Genomic DNA, 24,034 nt, shown 5'->3' on the forward strand with positions numbered 1-24,034 from the left:
TTCAATATCCGCAAGAAAAGCTGTCACTTTCTGCTTCCAGCTATTAGGGCTGTGCGAAGCTTCAGTCCCTGATCCAATTTGCTGGACATTTGGCCCGATTCAGTGGCCGAATCTCTGAATCTGAACTGAATTAGGAGACCCTTTAATCTCTCTGAATCAAACTGGAATCCTCTGAATTGATTTGGATTGAAATCTCTTATGTGGAGAGATTTGGAAAGGTTAGGCAATTTGGACATAGACACAGCTTTAAATGTTTTTTCTGCATACCTCAGCATAGCAAGTGGCTCATGAATGCTGCGATGGTAGACCAGATGGCACATCCCACAGCAGTGCAGGGTGCTCCCGAGCACACTTGGCAGCAGGCCCGGAAGTGGACCAGAAGCACTTCCAGTCCACTTCTGGGTCTGCTGGGGAGTGTGCTGGGGGGGGGCAGCCCTCACGCCCTCCCAGCTCAGCAACTGGTACCTCCTGGATCTGGGGGGGCACCCAGGGCAGGGTCACCCTGTGGCCAATCGCCAAGCTCAGGGGTGCAGGGGGGCCCCCAGCACACTCCCCGGCAGACCCAGAAATGAAGTGGAAGTACTTCTTGTTCACTCTGGGTTCGCCGCTGAGCAGGCAAGGGGTCCCCCATGCTCCTGTGGGATGCTCCATCCGCCCCAACATCACAGCATTCACGAGCCATGTTAGGTACCTGAAGGTATGAAGAAAAAACATTTAAAGCTGTGTCTATGGCCAAATCTCTGATTCTCCGAACCAGCAACAAATCTTCAGCTTCAGATTCGGCCAAATCAAATTGGGGACAGTACTCCAAATCAACAAATCGAATCTCCGTCCCCGATTCAGGCTGAATCCAAATCTAATACAGCCCACTTTGCACACCCCTACCAGCTACCTCTTCCAAGTCTCACTTTCCAATGTGTTTTAAAAGTAGTTTAGCAAGAATGTATATGGTCACTATCATAAATACCTGGCACTAGCAATTTCTTCATTTGTAACACTATACATGAAGATTTAAAAATGTAAAAGCATAGAAAAACTGAATAGCCAGGAACCCTAGACTATACACATTTCTGTTTTTGTTCAGTAAGTTACAACAGGAATTTTAAGACAATATTTTCAAAACTGGTTCACCATTTGTATGCACAAAACCAGAAGTTTATATTCATCAGATAGGAAAATGTGTATATGGGAGGAAAGGGTAGCTGGCAAAAAATTACCAATTTGTTAATACCAGTTTTAGTGTTGAACTATCATTGTAAAACATGGCCACATGTATCAGGTCTCATTATTTACTACAATTAATTAAAGCAATATGCTATTTCTAAAGCAATATGCCATTTTCTACTTTCAAAACAAAGTATTACTTCAGAGGGTGAATATAATAAGCAAATCTAACTATGGGCAGCTTCTATAAGATCTTATTTTGCTGTTCCATGGAAACCATATTTCATAAAAACATATTTAACACCTTCAGATGACCTCTAACCAGAAATGCATTATGCTATTCAAATTCTGTCAAATGCAGTAAAAAAATAAGTAAATAAAAATGCCATTAAAAGGAGAAGTTATCTTACTTGGACAAGTTCTAGCATTTTATTTTCTGACAGCTCCCAATTTGGACATCTTCCAATGTCAATAAAACTTGTTCAAGCAGAACCTTACCTGGTTTTCACAACATCAAGTGGATGCATCAGGCAAATTTCTACAAGACCTGTAAGATGATAAAGAAGAGAGGCCTTGTAAATATTTGTGCAAAGAGCAGTTTATGTTTCACTGACTGCAATGGTTTTCTAAGTCTGACTGTTATAAAAGAAAGCTGTGTACAATTAAGAAAACTGAACTGAAGGCTGCCAGTAAATTACAAAAACATGTACAATATAGTAAAGATACTCTTATTAAGTGTAGCTTATTTGGCTTTTGGGGGGGAATATTTAAGAAAATGTGCGCTCTTTATTCTCAAATTTCTAAATGGATTAATCTTGAATTGCCACTCTATAGCTAGAAAAGATACATGAAAAATTATAAGAGTCAAGAATTATTAGTAGAATCAATGTCTTGATGTATTACTCTCAGACCAAAATTATTGTCTGGCAATAGTTTTAATTATTTGCAAAATGCAAAATATGTATATTATCCTTTGTTAAATTATTTTTTCTGCCCCCTTTGAGCAACATAATGGAGCATTTAGATTAGACAGCAGAGCAGAGATATTGTTAGCAGTCAGCACATATAAAGGGACAGATAAGCTTATGTGGAGAAGAAAGCTAGTTTCAGCTCAGCAGAGGCCCACATAGTCATTCATGAACTGATGCAATTATTGACTCTTAAAGTGCACTATTATTTTCTACATGTTGTGTTGTACTTGACTCTTCTAACACACTTCAGAGATGCTTGATATATGCTGGCCTTTTTTTAGTTCACCTATTCCCTGCCCATTTATACATGCATCTCCATTCCACACACACTAAGAAAGCAGAAACAATAATGTAAAAAGGAAAAAGAAAATCAGGCAAGAAACCACCATACTGATCTGATCATACTAAAAGTGCATTGTTGAAATTTGAGATGTGTCAGGCTGGGGGCCGTTGATAACAAACTACAGAGTGCAAAATCTGTTTTAAAATTAAATATATATATATAGCTAGAGGGGTGGGAGTGGGCAGGGAGAGAAGGAGAAAGAGTGCATTTATGTGTGCAATATAAAGACTACCACTGATGTCACCACATGGCTGAAAACGCAAGCCCACAGGAGTCAGAATACTCAAACACAGAGCTTTTTGCAGCAATGGGAAATCTGTTGCATTATCACATCAGCAGATATCTGTGCCAGTGCATAGGTTGGCCTGTATACAGCAGACATCCTCAGGGATCTGGGTTTTTATCCATCATTGGCCATGCACAGACATTCAGTTTCTCCTGGGAGAGTCAGTGCTCTCCCAAGAGAAACCACAAGTGTACAGATACCCAATATTTTTCTTCCAGAGCAAAAATGGTCACTCTGGGAGAAAAATAGCCCAGAAACAACCATGGCTAAAACACTCCTAGGAGAGTGGATCTCTGCACATGTTCTCTTCTGAGAGAAGTCAAAGCACAATTCTCCAGAATCCCTGGCTGTTTTGCTCCCACCACACCCCAGGGACACAAAGCATTGCTTACTGGACTGGACTGCTCCAGCCAAGCAGGGAACAGAACGCACCCCTTTAACATTGTTCCACAAGGAGGGAGCCTGCAGAGCATGCTGAGATGTGTAAATAGGGTTTCTCTGGCTTTACAGGATCAGCACTACAAGCTCTCTGGTCTTCAGGAGCTCAGTACCTGTCCAGGCATCCCCAAGTAAGTTTTTTCTACCAAAAGAACAAACTGAGGAGAATTCTCCTAGATCACTTGAACATGTATACACTGCCAGTCACTCTAAAAGCTGTTATTTTTTTTTAACTTCAAACATTTCTAAATGACTAAATTACGAAATTTCAAGCAGGAGGAAAAATCTATTTTTTCACATTTACAAAAGAAAAAATGGACAAAAAATTAAAATATTTTACAGCTAATAAACTAGATTTTGTGGAGATGTTTGATGTTTATTAGATTCTTTTACAAAAAGCTGTTATATTATTCTAGGGCTATCAAATGATTTAAAAAATTGATGGCAATTAGTTGTGTGATTAAAAAATAGTTGCAATTAATTGAAACTAGTTGCAATATTTTAATTGCACAGCTAAAAACTCAAAATTATGTTCAGAAAAACTCAAAATTATGTAAAATTATACAGGTACTTTGTATGGTTGGGGATGTGTGTGGGGGTGTGTGTGGGGGGGGTTTGGAGCCCAGGGAGGGGGTTTCCTGCATACCATTGCAGGATGCAGGGTACTGTGGTTCAGGAGTGAGGGGCAGAAGCATGGCTGGGGATGGGGCTGTGGCTTGGGCATATCACTGCCCCCCCCAAAACATATTACCCCCCGCAACACCCAGTGTCCTCTTTTTTGAAACTTTTGAAACTGGAAATATGGTAACCCTACAGAAATGGAATCCAGCAGCATGTAGACCAGTGCCCAGCAGGAAAGTCTGTGGAGGTGAAGGGGTAGGGAGAGAGGGAAGGGGGTGGGCAGATGAAGGCTCTCACAGTGAGGGAGGGAGTGCGGCAGGGGCTGGGGTTGGGGCAGGGGCTAAGGTGGTCATAGGATGGAGCTGCGGGAGGCTCATCCAGGGCTGCAGGGACTGCGGCTCTCCACTGCTTAGTGACATACTGATGGGGGGGCAGTAGGGGACCATGGCCCCTGGGCACCGGCCTCAGAGGGGGGGTGCCAGCTGGAGAGCCTCCTGCATTTTGTGTGTGATCCACCCTCCTGCCCAGCAGGTTGTGACTCTCTCTGGCCATTCCAGCTGAAAATTCTGGCTGCTGCCCTCCCCCTGCAGCTGGTGTGCCATGCTGCTAATTCCCTCATGGAAGTGCCATGGGGCGGGAGGCGGGGTTTCACACAGGCTGATTGCCTCAGGCCTTGCACTCTGCTTGGATCATCCCAGGGTGGGGGTTGCAAATGTAGGAACTGGCCAGGTACTGGAGACCCACAGGAAACCACTGCTGCTGCTGTGCATACCCCTGAGGGAGGCATAGGGAGCATGTGCATGGGGTGGAGGCAGTATGCCTGCTGCAGGCTGGGACTCTACACCCTGCTGACTTTGCCCCAGAAGCCATGTTCTGGCCATGCGTCCCCTGCCCACGCAGTGGTGGGAGGCACAACATGGCATCACACAGCTCGTGGGGCAAAGCCAGCAGGGCACAGAGCCCCAGCCCACAGTGGACAGCCTGCCTCTGCCCTGTGCACAAATCCAGGGGGCACATGATCCCCACGCCCCCCTTGGTGGTGCTCACAGTGGTTGGGAACTGCACTCCCCCCTGTGCCCCTGGATGAGCTGTCCATGACTCCATGACCTACCCCAGGCCTGGGGACCCATTCACCCAAGCCCATGCTCCTGCCCCACTCCTTCCCTCACTGTAGGGAACCTGATCTGCCCCCTCCCACTCCCTCCCTCTCTCCCCATACCTTCCCCTCCAAAGACTTATCTGCTGGGTGCTGCTCTACATGCAGCCGGGCTGTGTTCCTGGCCATGTGCATGCTGGGGCTGCTCATGTGTGTCTGTGTCTGTGCCTGCAACCCCTCCCTCACCTGCTTGATGCAGAAGCCTGGAGCCTGTGCTCGGGCTGCCCTGTGGTCATCTGCACTGCCACTGCTACCCCAATGGGCAACCTGGAGATTTCAGTGATGGCAGCAGAGTGAGGCAAGAACCAATTAATGCATTAATTGTACATGTTAAATGGCAAACAATTGAGAGTCCTAATTATTACTTTTATTTAAATAGAGCAATTGCTGTCTGTTTGGATATACAACATTATTTGCTGTAATCCTGTAGCACAGAATTTTTTCACAAATTTATCACTAAACAAAATAACTCAGAGCACCTGTCTCATACATTGGCGTTAAGATATCTAAATCCCTATACCAACATCAATTTTTTAGACGCACAGAGTGCATCTACATGTGCATCCAACTGTGTACTTGTTACTTGCTTTAGCTCAATGACTGCACAGTAGCCACCATTACTATGGTGAGGTAGCATCTTGTGTAGATGCGCTCACTGAGAAAACAAAGCTTCATCACCTCCCAAGTACTATAATATTTGCAAAGTTTATAGAACGTACAACACTAATTAGAGAGCCTTTTATTCCAAACCCATCACTACTGCCTCCAAATACTTTTGTTAATATTCTGTTATTATTTTACTTCGCTTCCCTGCCTTTTCAGGAGTGTAGAAAAGGGAATAAATCTACAGAGAAAAATCCTAGAATATTAATATATACTGCAGGGATATGCATTTAGAGTAAAAGCAGTTTAATAGTGTTTTAAATCATAATTTTCCAGAAAGAAAGAATTGCACTGTTATCATTCCTAAATAGGTTAGCTCATTTTTGATTCTATATTTCACTCCCATACTTACTGTAATTCTTACAGCTCATGTAAGGCTTGTATTTTACTGAAATAAGGACTAAATCACACATCAGATAGGGAAACATAGAACCCAAGTTTTTGTTTCCTGAATCTGTCCCAAAACCTATAAATTTCTCCACAGCTGCCAACAGGTGCTTTACAAGTGGAACTGCAGTGGAGTGTTTCAGCATTGGCAGGGGGCATAGTCTGCAAATTTTCCTGTCCAACATTTCCCCAAAGTTTTTGATCTTCCAATTCCATCTTGTTCTGGCAACAAAAATGAGTGGTAGGGGGCCAAGCTTGGGGCCAGGGATTTGTTCCCCTATTCTGTTTTTGTAGCATTAATGTCCATTTTGGGAGAAAACTGTACAGTGCCAGAATTCAACTCTAATTTCTTGGTCCTCATAGGACAATTTTTAATTCAGGCATTTTTCCAGCAATTGAATCACATGAATTCCAAGTTCTTTGGCATGAAATATGTTTTGATAACTTCAAGATTCTATTAGTTATCTGCCTTTCTCAAAGGATAAAAATCTTTCCTTTGTTCTCACCAGTCAATTATGTTCTAGGTTTTAAACAGTGCATAGTTACTCAATTTTACCAGACAGCTCTCTGGAAAATATCTAGGGATTGTAACATAGTTCTCTAAAATGCACCACAGAGAGCAAACTGTGCAAGATACTAATGGAACAGCTACAAACGCAAGTTATATTTTTCCATCTACTATAGTAGTCATGCAAATCGTTACAACATCCTACTTGATAGCCTGCCCAGAAAGTGTGGTGGCCCTACTACATTACAAGCAATTTGAGATGCACACAGGAAAATAAAATATATTGCACCTCAGCTGATGTGCATCAACTTTGTGACAAAGTCAATTAGCATTTGTATTAATAAATAATATGGAGTATCTAATTTTGCAACCCCATGATTCAATGTAACCTAGTTTGTCACAGGGCTATTTATCAATTCAGTATTTATAACATGGTAATTTTAATAGGACCAGAAACACATATTATTCAAAATTATACCCTGACTGTGTCTTTTGGTGATATCAGGCATGAAGGAACTCAGTTCTACTTGGCCACCACTCTTATTACTGAACAGAAGATAATCTAGACACCTATTATGTAAGCCATATTCTACTGATAATTTTAAACTTTGGCAGTCTGGATTCTATTGCAACTCTTTTTTCCAGAATATTTTTTCTTGTTTTTTCTACTAAGAACTGTTTTTCATTGTGGAAGAACATAGTTCATATCCTCCCACTTTGGTCTTTAAAAAGTTTTGCAATTAATATTTAAAATTAGTAAGCCACATACATCAACAGCAATATATCTCTCCAATGTATGTGATTGCTAAATATCTTGGTTAGCTGAATTTCCTTGGTCTTTGTCCTTGTGCTTTAAAATACACCTAAGGTTTGCACCAAGAGCTGCTAGTAATACACAGATTCTACATAGTTGTTTTCTGTGTAAGGGGGATGGAAACGCTAAGTGTCTAAAGCTATATCCCAGTTGGCAACATAATCTTCTTAATAATGTCAAATTTATGTACAAATACCTATTTCCCAATGCTACACAGCTGAAACTTCATTAATGCAGAACAATATCCATCATAACCCTTGAGTAGAGCTAAAAAGTAGTAAGTCTGCAATAGAGCTAATATAGGTAGTTAAATTGTATTCATTAAAATAGATTTATTCTGATTTGCTCTTCCTCATGGGACTCTGATGTTGCAGCCTGCAACACCGTATCATCTGTGACCTGGACAGTATGTGTGAGTTAGAAGTGATGCACATCAGTATTAGTTATCATAAACCTCTAGAATTGCTGCACCATAGGATTTCTGTGCATTGCACCCAGAAAGTTTGTTTCTAGTGAAGATCAGAGAGGTCTGCAAGCATGGTCCATGTGTTTTAATTCAGACAACCCCCTTTAGTGAAGAAGTTATTATGCATCCTCCTCTCTTGTGTTACTACTCATTTCCCTGGAATAACATAGTCACTGAAGAAACATAACAGAAAGGAGACTGCTCATAGAAAATGTGGCAATAAACACGCCAAGCACTGTATATTGTAGAGCTGGAATAGTATGTGTTTACTTTGGCCTTCCTAGAGATAAAGTCACAATGTAAGAAATGATAATAAATATTTTACATGTACCTTGCATTTCCTTCTAACAAATATGTCTGACTCAAAACCTTCTAAAAATGTGGACTGAGCTGTTCTTTGTTTTCTTACTAAAACTATTACATTTATTTCTTAAACTCTGTAGAGGTTATTTGAAAGACAAATACTTTCAAAAGTGTGGAACCTCATCATTTGTTTGGAGAATAATCAACATCTGAAGCACAAGTCTGAAGCACAATCTCTGAAGCATAATATCTGAAGCATAAGTGTCCAATAAGTCAGTCGTACATTATGAACTTTATCCAAACTACTTTTTTATCCATGGCTGCAAGCCCGCTGCATCTCTGCAGACACATACAGCTTTTACCTGATCTAATGGGATATTTTTCTCCTGGAAAAAGGCACAATATGTCCATTTCAATGTTATATGTATGTGTGTAGATAGATAGATAGATAGATATTGAGGCCTGCTCCTTTCCCAGAGACACTGTCCCATATTGTGCCATTCCCAATTGTAATTTGTATTAGCCAGTCTCAAAGGAAAAGTACTGGAAGAAATTTGCATTATATTAGTCTTTATATTAAAAAGTGACACTTTATTTTAGCTCTTGCCTAAGAATCTGTTTAGCAGTGTGATTTGGGATTAGCTAATGGGACCCTCGAGCTCCTGACTAACATTAATTAATCTCGTAGGTAATGAGCCAAATCAATCCTTTCCTTAGAAAAATGTGGAGAAGTGGAAAGTTAATCCAAAACATATTCTGAAATGGCAGTGCAGCAGTCATGAGTCATTCCTCCTCAGAGGCCATGTCTACACAGAGAAAATATATTGTGTTAAAAAACAAGTTAATTAACTAAAAGTTAAGCACAATTTTGCCTTTGCTATGGACAAGGATAGCAATGTTTAAATGCATTAGCTGACCATGATTAACCTTTGGACCCCTCTTTGATTTATACCACAACTAGCTAATATATCTTAAACAAACTTTGTCCATGTCTACACAAGGTACCAAGATATCTTGTTAGATAACATGTTTCCCAGTGCTGGCATGGGTTTTAGGACTACAGGAGAATAAACAGTAGCTGTGTGGAAAATGGGGATATCATGGCTTCCTAACTGTGCAAACCCACCAATCAGTAGGAAGTTCTCAAAATGTGTTATCTACTTGTGTTATCCACACAATGAGGCTGTCTCTCTGCACAACTGGTTCAGGCACTTTCACCCCAATGGCAGGTGGTAGGCAAGTTGCTAATGGCTCCTTGACTTCGACTATCACTGCTTCAGTCCTCACTTTGGGGACTGAAGCAGTGATGAGGACTGAAGCAGTGATAGAAAGATACTTTAACTGAGTAGAAATGATTGAAAACTGGAAATGAGTGTTTCTGGGCAGCCTGTCATCTATGCTGGCTATTCCTCAGCCCTGACAGCCTCTTCAATTCCCATACTCCCTGTTGCAAATTGCTCATGCTGAGGATTTCCACTAGGCTGCTTAAGCTCTGCTTTCCTCCTTTTGTGTTAATTGGCAATATTTATCCAGTGTTTACATGAGTTTGTTCCCCTCTGCATGGCCGAAGGAAGCATGATATCCATTATTTTTACCAACTGGGAAACGGCTCAATTCTACTAAAAATAAAGTGGGAATAAGAAATCTTATTCTCTGCTTGAAAGTTGGAGAGTGGCAGAGATACAGAATACAGCATGGACCTAAGCAGCATTAACACACACCATAAATCAAGCTGCCGTCATGTCTTGCACATATCCATGGAAACAACATACTTACAAGTGGATCCTTAGAAAGAGCAGAATTTGGCTTGTGATCCCATACATATAAAATTAGTTTGATGGTTTTATAGTAGTAAAACAGTACTTATATTGCTAAATTAGTAAATAAGCCTCCTTGAAAACTGATGTACATGTTAAACTACTATAACTTCTTTTTATAGTAATGCACAGTACATAAAGCATTTGTTTCATTTTAGCAATTGTACAATAAAAGTAACATAAGTGGACTTAATATACAAGTAGACTTAATACACAAGTGACAGATGCATGTTATCCACATACATTCACCATTAATTCAGTGATCAGAGTTAGCAGCGCATTTTAAAAAGGTTAATAAAAATATTGTCTGTCTTTATACAGATATCCCAAAATAACATTTAAAGAATACAATGCAAGTTGTTTCTAAACTGCTGAAAAATTCAGCATTTTTGTTTGCCTTTCACAATATTCTTGGCACATCAAGCCAAGTCCGTATAATGAACCTCTGCTCTGTAAGAACCATGCCTTTTCTGCTTATTTTGCGTAAAGTACAACTCAGAGAACCTTTACTGACCTAAAAAGCAGGTCTTTAATGTTGAAAAAGTATCAAAATTTTTTATTTATGAATGAATATATGCCTTATAATTATATGCGTTAACAATTATTTAAATACTTAAAACATTCTGTTCCAAGAAAAACAAATAAAACATACAAAGACTATTTTCAGATTCTGTTGTGGAATATTTTTAATGGGTCATTTTAACATTGAACCCCAGCTGTCTTTCCTGCCTGGTTCCGGGGGGCTGGACCCAATGATTTTCCAAGGTCCTTTTCAGCTTTACAATCTATGAATCTATGAATTGCAAATTAAGGCCCTGATTCTGCAAACCCTTATACATGTGCTTAACTTTACACAACTGAAGTTGATGGGGCTTGAAGTCAATGGGGCTTCTCAAATACCCAAAGTTAAACACATGGATAACTCTTTGCAGAATTACTGTAAATTATGTATAGTTATGTACATTTACTGTGAGGATACAAGGCAAAGTCAAACCTTCCAGGAAAACTTGTAGCTGCTCACAGGGACCCTTTTGCTATATTCACATTTATTTTAGAGAAGTACCCTTCCAGACATTAGGAAGCATAAGGTAGCTAAGTTCTGTTACAGTTCTTTAAGTTTTCCCACAAGCAAACAATTCCAATGCACAGTGCCTCTTTATGGCAGAATACCATGTAAAATATTCTGTATGTAGTAAGGCCTCTCTGATTTGCATCTATCATCAAAGGAAAGCAATCACTATGACCAATCATTTCGGCTGGATGACCGCTTAATGAGTTTTGGCGAGCTGTTGAGGGCTGCACGGATAGCCTTAACCCTTGACAGGTGCCCCAACCCCTGGTTGCCATCTTGAGGCCGGAAGTCCCACCCCTAACTCCTGAACTTTGCCATCAGAAATCCCTCCCATTGCCCCAGAAGTACTCCTTTTGGGAAGGGGTTTTGCCATCTTGGAACTAGAAAAAAACTGAATCATATACTAAAAATCAAACATCTATTATAACATATTCGAATTTTATTTCAAAAAATATTTTTGTCCTGATGTATGTGTATTTACATGGTATATATAGAGGTAATCGCATAATAGCTCAAAATAAAGCCTTAATCTTGTATATTGTGTGGGGTGTGTTTGGGGTGTGAGTGGGGGTGGGGTGTAGTTGTGGGGGGGTTGTGTGGGGTGTGTGGGTGGGTTTGTGAGGATGTGGGGGAGGGTGTGGGTGTGAAAGAGTTGATGGGATATGCGTGTGGGCCCCCCCACACACAAGCCCCCCATCATGGTGTACAGGCATTGCTGCCAACAGCAGCAGCAGCAGGTGGTGAGCCTTTGGGATGCTCATGGTCTATAGCTGGCAAAGCCCCCCAGCTGGAGTGCTAGGAGCCATGGGGAGCCACACGTCATCAGGCCAGGCCAGCTCCATGCCACCAGGTGGGGCTCCATGGGAACCACATGCAATTGGAATGGCCTGAGCCATTTCTGGGCCTCTGTGTTCAGGTCCCAGCTAGAGTGCCAGGTGTCCCATGTGGAGGCATGGAGCTAGCCTGGCCTGATGGTGTGTGGCTCCCTGCAGCTCCTGGCACTGCAGAGCATCCGGGGGGCTGTGCCTCCCATGGACCCCAAGGACCTACCACCTGCTGCTGCTGTGGGTGGCAGGGACTATGTGCCATGATAAGGAACGTGTGGGCAGAGCCTCTGCAAGCACACCCCACCATACCCCCACATACACCCACACCCACCCCACAGACACACACAGCCCCCACCACCAGCAGCAGCAGCAGCAGGAGGTGGTGGGCCCCCGGGGAGCTCATGGTCCACAGCAAGAACAGACCCCTGGCTGGAGTGCCACGAGCCATGGGCAGATATGCCATCAGGCCAAGCCAGCTCCATGCCTCCATGTGGGACTCCCAGCACTTCAGCTGCAAGTCACAGATGGAGGCACAGAGACCCAGCCTAGCTCATCCCACTGGTGCATTGCTCCTGGCTGCAATGCTGGGAGCTGTGTGGTGGCATGGAGCCAACCTGCCCTGACGGTGTGTGGGTCCTGCAGGTCCCAGCTGCAGTGCTGGGAGCCATGGGCAACAGTGCACTAATAGGCTGGGCCGGCTCTGTGCCACAACATGCGATTCCTGCCATTCTTGCTGGGAGACACAGGTGGAGGCACAGAGCAAGCCCAGTCCAATGGTGCACTGCTGCCCATGGCTTCTAGACAGAGTCCCAGGAGTTGCACAATCAGCATGGAGTTGGGTGATGGTGTGTGGCTCGCTCCCTTTTTCCCAATTTTCTCCCAGCCAGAGTCCCTGAGGCTCTTCCTTAAGTTCCACTCTTGCAAGGAGGGAAAGCGGGGGAACAGCCACAGGGTCACCGGACAGGTCTCCAGCATCCTGCACCTTGGGGCTAGGACAGGGTTGGCCAGGCCAGGTTGGCCAGGCTTGGGGGTTGGTTGCTTAGCAACCAAAGCGTGAACTGCTGCTGCAGCCCATGACTTCTGTAACTGGCACCTCGGCAAGCCTATACTTCCTGGCAGCTTTCAGAGGGGCAGCTGCAGGCTGGTAATAATTGACTTTTGGAGGGGCCTCATGGGTTGGATCCAGCCCATGGACCATATTTTGCCTGCCTCTCATGTAGACGCTGACTGGGAGCAAATTTGTTCTGGGTCAGCCAGGCTAGCAGGGGACCACAGGGGACAGGGGAGTTCCCTGAGGAGCTGACCAGCATCAGGATGGGGTTGTTTTCTGCTCCCACAACATCCCAGTGTTGCACAGTTTCTGGCTTCCCACAGGAGCCAGGAGCCAAGCAGCACCAGGACTGGGGAGCTGTTTCCTTCCCTGCTTAGCTAGGGGCTTGCCAGCAGGGGCCCCACAAGCAGGGCAGCTCCCAGTGAGCCCCCTGCAGGGCAGGGAAGCTCCGTTGGGCATGGGGCTCACTGCCAGCTGTGTCCTCCAATGTGCATGGGGCCGAGAGGGCTCAGCTGGCTGCAGTGGCAGCCATCTCCTGGCCCTGTGCTCATCAGGACCCCTCCTGATGTTCACAGGACCAGAAGACAGATGCCACTATAGCCAGTAGAACTCCATGCACATTGGGAGCAGCCCCCCATACCACCTGCCAACCTCCAGGCTAGCACTCTGAGGAGCTTGGAGCTCCTCCTGGCTACTGCAGGGGATTGCTCATATTGGGAGTATATTAGATTCCAACAGGGTGCACATGTAGATGCGCTCTTGGGGAAGGCTTACTGATCAGGCATGTTGTACTATGCAGCAAGCCTCTGTTGTATTAATAGCATGTAAAGACAAGCCCATTATGTTCAGTGTTAAATCTGAGATACAAAGCATATTAGCAATAATATATACACAAACATCTCAAAATAAAATATGCATATCACTTAGTCAATGCTTGAAAAAAGTTTCTATGCAAAACCACTTTTTCCAATGTGATCACTGATTACTATTATTAATAATAATTATAACAATGAAAAGGAGGTTATATGTCAAACCATATTTTTCTCCATTAACTAAACAGAATTTACATGTCATTTAGTATTTGCTTACATTAAAGCTTTGACTTACAAGACACATACATGAGAAAGACCCTTTGTTCTAAAGGTTGTCTAAAACTATTCCCGCTATGTAATTGGTCCAACAAAAGACACTCACAAAAATCCTTGCCTCTTGCAAAATACATGCATACATTTTACAGATGTATTTAAGTGTCTGCATCTTTGGACACAAGTGTGGTCCAATTTATTATATAAACTCCTCAGCAAGTATTACAAACTGCTATGTCTCTTACATATGACATATCCTTTCTGGTATGTGTGACTGAAAACGAAGTTTTTAAAAATATGATTGAAGGGATCACTGAGGTCAGCACTACGTTCCACTGTATTTGTGCCATTTCAGCTTTAGGCATTTCAATGCATACTGAACCAATATCCCTTGCAATGAAAACGTGTAAGGTATACTTTCTTTTTTCCATTGTAGTCAAATACTTCTCAATAAACTTGTTTTCATAACAAGTTTGCCCACTCAAGTGTCCCAGAGCTGTTGTAATCTTCATTGCAAAGGCTGATCTAAGAGCAGGGGATATTATTCTATTTCATGACATGTTTAATGTTCTCTAATGAATAAAACTAACAGCTTATGGATGCTTGGACTGTCACTTGATTGCCCCTGAGGGCTTTAATGTCTTTAAAATAGGCCTTCTAGTTTGTATTTAACTACCTTGTCCACAGAGGTCTGAAGGGTAGAGCAGATCAAAGATGTGCTGGCAACATAAAAAGCAGCTGTCCTTCATTTACTGTTAATTAACTACATCTGACCAGATTCTTTATTGCCTCCTTGTCACACATTCAACAGTCTATACGCCCTATGACCTGACCCTGAGTACTGTACCATTACACAAGTTTCAACAAAATATAAATCTAAAAATGTTAAATATGGGATAAAGAGGAAATCTGTGGTCTCCTAAAATTGGATTGCTGCTTGAGGAAATACAAAGTTGGAATTGCTCAAGCTGGTTGGTGTTTGGGAATCAAATTACCCTTTCACAACCGGATGGCTCCTGAACTTATATTCCATATTTTATTTAGCAGTTTTAATTATGAGACATTTTGTCATACTCAACACCATGGGATATGAGAGACTATAACACAACAATAACATAAAACAGACTTAAGGAAGTACCATTTCTGGACATACTGGCTGAAATTTTCCACTGTGCCCTGTGTGACAGCACAAAGACACAAAGCTCAGGGGAAGGAGCGGCTTTTACTCATTTTTATGTTTTCAGATTCTCAACCACTTCAGTAGCCAGGCAACTCCAGAATAAAGTTGAGGTGTCAAAAGCCTATCTACTTTTTGATGCCCCTTCACACAAGGTAGCTGCTTAAGGTGCCCACAGAGCATACAAGAACTGAAATTCCCCCTCCAACCTTGACATGCTGCTTTTTGTGCCTGTCATGTCCCTTCTGCAACTTGTTGAGATGGCTTGCATAGGCTGTTGTACACATTACCAGGCTGGATAAAGTGTTTTTATGCGACAAATAAGGCAACAGTGGGCCCATCTACACAAGACTCTTTACTCAAGATTAGAGCAAATTACTCTGCAGTAAGCATCATGATCTATACATGATGTTTACTGTGCAGTAATTTTCTCTAATCACAAGTAAATTTATACCTGTAAATACAAGTAACAAATTTACTTGGGAGTAATTACTGTGGAGTATGGCACATGTAGATGCTGATGGGGAGCAAATGTGCTCCTAGTCAGCCAGGCAGCAGGAGGTAGGATACTGCTCCCTGCCCCTGGCAGCTGCCTGCTGCCAAGCGGATTCCACCATCGGAGCCTGGGCAGGGACAAAGTTCTCCTGACCTAGCAGCAGGGAGCTCCCAGCCCCAACTTCATGATGGGAAATTCTTATTTCCATGCAAGAGAGTCCTATATCGCAGCCTCAGGTCTTCAATCACAGAGCCAGGGCTGAGAGATTCTCCCCACAGGAAATTCTTATCATCCAGCCCCCACCAGGAGACACCTGTTTCCTGGGCTCCTGCTCCCCGCCAGCCTCTGGGTTGCTGGCTGCTGCAGGGGAATGATGCAGGGCCAGTGGTGGTGGGAGCAGACTGCTGCCATGAGCAGCAAATCTGCTCCCACTTCCCCACACATGTAGACACCTGCCCAGGGTGGGTTTACACTAAATTACTCTAGAGTTAACCTACCCCAGAGCATTTGTACATGTAGATATGCACAGGGATATACAGGTGCCCAAAGAGGAGGGAAAATCTTTCCCAATTTTCCTTTCAGTAATTAACAAAAAGCACTGTGCTCTAGGAAATGGTGGTTCACTATTATGGTGCAGATGGATCTACAGAAAGTAAAGCGATGTGGACAGGGCTGGGAAGTTATGAAATTTATTAGATAGATAGAAGCAGCATCTCTTAGTTTACCACTCTTAAATTACTCTGGACAATTGTTGGTAGGTACATGGCCACTAAACATGCAATAGAAACCAGGGGCAAATCCTCAGCTAGGGTAAATGTGTATAATTCAGTTGTAGTCAACAGTAATAGACCTATTTATACAATTTGAAGATCTGGGCCTATGAAACTCCATGTTGAGATCTACTCATGTTCATCTCCAGGCTGCCTAGTTGTTTTCTATAGGTAATGCCTGAATGACTTGAAACATCCATGAATTGCAGTAAGACTGCAACAATGCTTGCTTGCCCTGATGGCTTATTATAAAATGGAACTGACATATACAAATAAGGAAATTAACAGAGAGCTACAGTCATTGGGCATTATGCATGTAGGCATGACAGCCAAAGGAAAGCAGCTATTCTAACTGCAATTTGTTTTTGCAGAATTTAAGGGATGCTCATTTTTTTTCAATGTGGAGTAACTTGCCTGTGATGGAACCCGTATCTATACCCCACAGAAAAAAAGGACTTAAAACCTGGGCCTTAAAGGCCTGGTCTCCGAAAAAATATCAAAATATGCCTGGAGTTAGAGGATATAGCTGTGTTACACAGGCAAAAGTCCCATAGAAACTGATGCAATCCTGCCCTGCACCAGAGCCACTGCTGAAAACTTCATCTCGGCACTCTTCAAACTACTTTTTTTTTTACGTAGGTACCCACTGCCTACTGGTCCTTCCACATTATAGCTCCTGAGGATGGAGCAGTTTCTAGAAGGGTTTTTTCTGAGAATAATCCCCTACAAGTCCAGTCAACACTGCAGTCTTAATAAATAGTTTTTGTATATCAGCAGTAACCACTAGGTGTTTTAGTGTCTTGCTGCTCTCTGACATCCTTGAAGTGTTCATTAGGAAGCTATTTAGTGATATGTTTTGAGATTATATACTCTGCTAAACCACGGGTGCTCACCCCCTGGCCTATGGGCAGGATCTGGCCCCTGGCTCATGTCATCTGGCCCACAGGGTTCCCCATGGATATGAAAATGTGGCAGTAAAGGGAGCAGTAGCAATGCTCCCTTGATGCAGAGCCTTGGACCCTAAACGCTAGATTGGACACATGAACCTGGCATGTGTGGCTTGGCAGAGGCAGTATCAGTGCCAGTTCTGGGCCCTCAGGCCTGATCCCAGTGCATGGACCTTATCTTGCTACATAGGTCCAGACAGAGGTAGTATAGGTCTACTCCTGTCACACTGGGCCAGGAGGAGGTGGCCCTGAGCCCCAAAGCCCGATCCCGGTGCGTAGAACCGGGCAAGGGCAGCACAGGGCACCTGGGCTCAATCTCATATGTGGGGGCCAGCTAAAGCCATGGTGAACCCTATCCAGGTGCACAGAGCCAGACAGAGGCAAAGTAACACTTGATCCTGGTGCATGGGGGCTCAGTCCAGCCCACAGACCAGCCCTATGTCACCTATTTGGCATGCAGGGCCAAAAGTTTGAGTATCAGTGTTGCTAAACCAGTGGTGTTTCAACCTGTGAGCCAGATCTGATGCATGCAGCATGTCATCTAGCCCACGGGGCTCCTCACAAGTCCAGAAATTTGGCAGCAGGGGATTGGTAGCAGGTTCAGTTGCTACTCCACTGTTGCCATATTTCTGGACCCATGGAGAGCTAGATCATGTGGCCCTCCATGTTAAATCATGCTGGGCATGGCAGGGCTGGAACGCAGGTTCACTCTGTAGCTGGATCCCATGCATGGAGTCAGGCTAACGTGCAGTTGGATATAGTGTGTGGCACTGGACCATGAGCGCGATTGGGCTGGCATGTGACCAAATCCAGCACAACAGATTGGGCTGGCACACTTGGCCAGGTCTGGGATACCAAATTGTATTTGCAGACCAAGCCATACTGAAACAGGCCATGAAATGACCCTGCGCATAGGACCCAGCCTGTGGACTGGCCCTGTGCTATTCTTCTGACCTTCAGGGGTGGAAGTTTGAGCACCACTAAATTAATCTAACAAAACTATGGATAATTAGACACTAAGAGTCTAAAGTAAAGCCTGCTGAGGTCAATGGAAAATCTCTTCTTGAATTCTCTGGGTTTTGGTTTAGGCCCTTAGTCCCAAAGTATTTGACTGAAAGAAGATAAAATGAACAAAAAGTTACATGAACAGAAGAGACTTTGAAAGCTGATACTGCAGCCTAAAATTTACCTAGAAGTCTTTCTATTTAAATCACCTCTTGCATAAACATTTTGCGTGCTGACAGACACGGAAAAAACCTGTGCTTTATCAGAAGCAGCAACACATTACTTAGACCTGGTTCCACAACATCTGTATACATCAGGTGCTTCAGTGGGGCTTTTTGGTGCTTTTAGCTGAAGCTGATTCAATCAGCTATTACATAAAAGTGCCAGAAAACTCCACTAAAGCTCCTGATCTATACAGACAGTGCGAAAGCTGGGTGCAACTAATGCGCTGCCTCTTCTGGGCATGTGCTAGGCTCAGCATGGGAGCACACCAAGTTTAAAATAAAGTGCCATTTGGGGGTTTTTTTTTCACATCTGCAAGCAACCTTTGTTAATCATTTTGTCTTTTCCAAAACCATGAACTTCTGAATTCTTTTAAAGCACAGTTTTGATTAATCACACTTCTAAACGAATGAATACACTCTCAAAGATGCTAGTGTTAATGTATGTGTATAGTAAAGTATTCTTGCTAAACCTAAAGACAATAAATTCTGTTTTATAGCAGTTTATTTGCATTCCTTCATAGCTATAATTATACAGTAAGACCCGCTCAAGAGATTCATTTATAAAATGATTTGTTAACATATTAAAGGACTATTAATATAATTAAACTTTTGCACTAAAAAAACAAATCCAGCAGGTTATCCTGATTCCATCTGCAATAGTGACTTTCTTTTATTTAAAATATTTTAAAGATTCTCACCCCACCAAAATACCATATTAGCCAATACGTAGTGATTTTTTTCCTTTTACTCTAAGAGCCAAACTGAAAGCTCAGATGCACACATAACTCCTACTGTCTTTAGCAGAAGCTTTCCACATACCACAGTGGGTAGAACTTACCCCCAAGAAAACATGAGTATAAGATGTGTATAAGAAAACAATGAATTTAGAAATTTTGTTTGCATTAGCTCTTAGTACTTATGGTTAAAATATGACAATAACAATAAGTAACTATGTTAATGACAGTGAAAAAATTACGCAAGCTTTCTCTACAATAATTAAAATTGTAATATTGAGTCATTAAGCCAGGAAAACGATGGAAGAAATTGTAAGTGAATGTATTTGATTGATGCCAATATTCACATTTTTGTGTAAATACAAAAAAACAAAAACAGATTTGAGTTACTGCTTCAAAATGTAAGAGTCACAAAAATTAAGCTGCATTAGGAACATATTTTCTAACAACAGCATTATTTAACTAGACTGGATTCCAGAAGCAGATGTGCCCACTTCTTGTTATTGACTGTGTATAGTAGCCAGTAAGGAATTATGGCTAACAGCCAAACTCCATTATTCAAAGAATGTACACTAAATGGTGTACATTGGTAAACTCCCTTTCACAATAAGAACCTTGAAGGGTTATTAACATACTCAAACTTTATTCTTCACAAAATAACCCTACTTCTAAAAAGTTGCAAACCATTTGGCCCAATCCATAGAGCTGAAAGCTATAACTATCCATCAATTATTTTAAGATAAGTATATTTTTCCCTCTTCAGTTTAACAAATTTTAATCTATTAAAAAAGGAACTGATTGTAGCACTGCCTACAATTTAGGGAAAAGCATATTTTATACACACACACACACACACACGACACCCATGAAATACAGTGGGGGTGCAAAACAAGCTTCCATACTTACAGTTCTCTAAATGTTAGCAAACATTACCAGCACTCCAAAAGCAATTGCTAATGAATATATCCTTTCAAATTATTTTGAATCAATGCCATTATGGTGAGTAGAGAATATTGAATTGAGTCATCTGTGGTCAGATGAAGATATCACTGATTGACTTAAAATTGTTAATAATTCACAGATAGGTTTTTTTTCAGAATGTACTCAGTGTCAGTCTGACTGAAGGAAGCAGTTAAAAAGAGGATAGTAAATGCTGGCACTGTCATCTAAATAATGAGAATATATTGCATGTGACTCTAGGCTTGTTTAGAAGTAAATCATTTGTAGGATAAAATGAATACAATTAATATGATCTTAGACTGCGATATCCCAAAAGAGTCAGGAATTTTCATGTAGGGGAACTCACTACAGAATATGTATAAAAATGCTCTAGGAAAAAGGGCAACTGATTCCAAACTCCACAACAGAAATAGAAATCTTTGTATAAGATTAACGTTACAAAGAGTATACAGATTACAGTGTTGTGCACTGGGAGCTCCGAGAGAGAGATTTTTTCTACTGTATAAACTGCTCTTCTCACTGAAAAATGCTAACTAAACCAGGACTGTTCAACCCACAGCCCATGGACTGCACGAGCCCCTTGAAGCTAGGTAGAGATACTCAAAAAGCCCAAGATGGAATCAATCTAAGCTATGCAGTTTTTTGCAAGCAATGTAGTTTAGATCAGTAGTAAACAGAACACACATTTGCCCTTTGGGAGCGGTGCAGGAAGAGGTGTGGCGTGGCAGCAAATCTGAGACTGGGTTCCACCACTTTTAAACCAGTCTATATACCAAACTTATTTTTTGTTAGGGATATAGACTGGTTTTGTGTGCCAAACTTCTGTTCTATTATAGGTATAGACTGGTTTTTGATCACTTATACCAGTAAAAGTGTAATGTCTGTACCTGACCCAAAGGGTTAACTTACGGCCCCTAGCTTCTGCTCTGGCTGCTGCTCCCATCCCTTTGCGCCATCCCCCTCCCACCAGCAATCAGTCCCTTGCTTCTGCCACTGCAGTCTCCAAAATTCCCCTCCCTCCTTCTGCCCCCACCTGAAAGTGATATAGTCCATAGGACAGAGGAAGCTACATGGGGTGGTGATGTGGCATGGCAGGACATGTCCACTGCACATGTTGTGGGGGGAAGATCCACACAGTGGTGTGGCATGGTATGTGGCACCTGGCCACTCAGAAGTTGGGAAGACCTGAACTATACTATTAAAAAGTGCCAAATATTGCCAAAAATAAAATGAAGACAGCCATAAAAAGATGTTTTAGGTTTTTCATAACTGATAAATGTAAAAAGTTGAGACATCACAGCAAAAGGGGTCCTTATCAGAGAAAGAACTAAAGACCAGTGCCAGAACTGCTACTGAATTTGGGCAACATTGGAAGGATGTTAAATCTTATGTGTATGATTCACAAGAGGTCCCTGGTGGGTCATACGCCTATCTACCAAGTGGAGTTAGTTGGGAAATTTCAGGGAATGTGCTGACTTGTCAAAACCAAAAACGTTATGATGACATGGCAGCCTAGTCAATGTATTAGTTCATGAGTTCCAGGGTGGGATTCCTGATCAGGAAGAGAGAGAGTGAGAGAGCTCTTTCTCCAAGGCCAGTCCTGAAGGCATGGTATGTTCAGGTTCAAGTTCCTGCTCTGCTGTCCTTAGATTAGGGACTTGAACTTTAATCTCCCATATCCTATGTCAACACTCCGACTGCCTAGCTGCTCTGGCCACTCAATACCTGTTGCTGCAGCTGTTTTGCCTCATGTAAACAAACATAAAAGTGTTGGATGGGAAGAAAAAGAGCTATTGAGACTGAGATGGACATTATCCAGGTCCCTGGCACACGTTACACTTAAGATGTTGATTAACACTCATGTCTGCATGTTCCCACTGTTCGTTTGGCTGCCTTCTGGATCCCCTGGCAAATTCAAGTGCACCCAGCTTTTCTTTCTAGCCACCCAGCTACTCTTTTAAATATTTCTACAAGCCTTACTTCCCTCAACTACTTCTTTAGAAAGCCCTGCCACATCTAGCCTCTTCAACAAACCCCAGCTACACTACATTCTAAGAGAACAGTTCTGTTCTTTACATGAATATAGCTGACAGCAGAACTTGCTCTTTAATTCATAAACTCACAGCATATATTGGGTTTCTGTTTATGTATGTGTGTTTTGATTTGGAAAACACTGAGATCCATCTGTAAATATGCTATGTTAATTCAATCTGTTCATTTAAAACAGTCAGTTTTAAAAAAACCTGCTCACTAAAGTTAGTGACTATAAAAATATATATAATGCTATTATGTTCAATACCCTGATTTACTGAGACAGCATGTCATCACATAATATGTGGCTATATTAATATATTTTTATGACTTGTGAAAATGAGAGACTGAATAAAAAAACATTTTCTGAATTCCCAAACCTCACATATCTACTGCCAACAATTTAAGAGTTCAGCTACAAGGGGATATAGATCTGAATAATCTGCATAGTTTAACACACCAAATCCTTTTCCAATTAAATTCTGTAGAACAAAACCATCTCTGCTTTAATTAATCTATGTTTGAAAGGTCCATATAATTTTGGAATAAATGCAGTTCAGATCAAGAATGGTAGAACAATTTTTCAAACTTCTCCAGTACTCCATTCCAAGGTATGATGACCACTGGATCTGCCCAGCTCATTATAAAACAGCAAATCAGCTAAGGTTTTATAAAAATTAAACAGAAACCAAAACCACCTTTGGTTTATTCCCTCTCTAGTGAAAACATATTTCTGTTACAATCCAAGAATATAAAATATTGGTAGACTACTGCAGTACACATGCAATAGCTCATTTCCAGATGGATACTGTAAGATTTGATTATTAACATAAACAGACCCTTTTTGCTGATTTACAGTAAATATTGCACCAGAGAGTAGATTTTTGGATATTTCTTCCACTCCAATTGATATAAGACCATACTGCAGTGACACTGTTTGATCTTTACTATTAAAAGTTACATTCTATATTACAGATCAAAATTTAGTCTTTAGTAGTAAAGATCAAATGGGATTTTTTTCTTTTCCCTGGAAAAGTATGAAGTGACCAAAAAAGCCAGCAAGCAAACTAAAAAGGGGCTATTATAAGGAACTCACTCCAGTTGTTTTAGAACTTGCAGAAAATATTTCACCTTATATAAACTGAAAATAGAAGAAAAAGGTTTGGATTGTGATCTAGAAATGAAATGCCCTAACTTTGGAAGTGTTTAAGTATACACTTTTGCCTAATTACTAATCCCATTACTAATTACTAAATTGAACTACGATGGAAAAGACATATTTGTGCTAATATTAGGTAATATAGCACTGCTTAGTAGGTTTGCTTTTTAGGCAAGACTGTGGGTTGAATTTTGCACTGGCTGTATGCAATTCTCAACCCCGGGCTCACTGCTTCTGCCAGTGGTGAGTGATCCCCGCTGCCCCCTGCTGCCCAGTGGCACGTGGGGTCTCTGCACAAGCCCCCGAAGCCCCGAGGCTGCACCAGGAGTGGTGAGGCTTGGGGCTTTTCTCGGCTTTTTTTTCTTAAAGGGCCAGAGCCCAGGCAGGTGGGGGAAACATCAGGGAGGGGCTGGGGGAGCAGGAGGAGGTTGAGAGGGTTCATGGCAGAGCCCCACATGCAGTGTGGGGTAATGGGGGCAGTGGGGATCACCCCCCGCCTGGCAGCACACAGTGAGCACCAGGGCTTTTTTTTTAAAGTACCGAGCTGGGGCAGGCGGGG

At 42.1% G+C, this 24,034-nt stretch overlaps 1 protein-coding gene across 2 annotated transcripts in view; it reads right to left on the reverse strand.

The window, feature by feature from the left end:
• The window catches only part of SLC25A21 (solute carrier family 25 member 21), a 432,824-nt gene that overhangs the window by 161,062 nt on the left and 247,728 nt on the right, over window positions 1-24,034 (reverse strand). For both annotated transcript variants that reach the window (XM_019552188.1, XM_019552187.1), the window contains exon 2: window positions 1,663-1,711. In XM_019552188.1, the coding sequence (XP_019407733.1) occupies window positions 1,663-1,711 (49 nt within the window). The remainder of the gene's footprint in view (window positions 1-1,662; window positions 1,712-24,034) is intronic.

The sequence above is a fragment of the Crocodylus porosus genome, unplaced genomic scaffold, assembly GCF_001723895.1.
Source record: "Crocodylus porosus isolate Cpor-Errol unplaced genomic scaffold, CroPor_comp1, whole genome shotgun sequence".
Classification (NCBI taxonomy): domain Eukaryota; kingdom Metazoa; phylum Chordata; order Crocodylia; family Crocodylidae; genus Crocodylus; species Crocodylus porosus.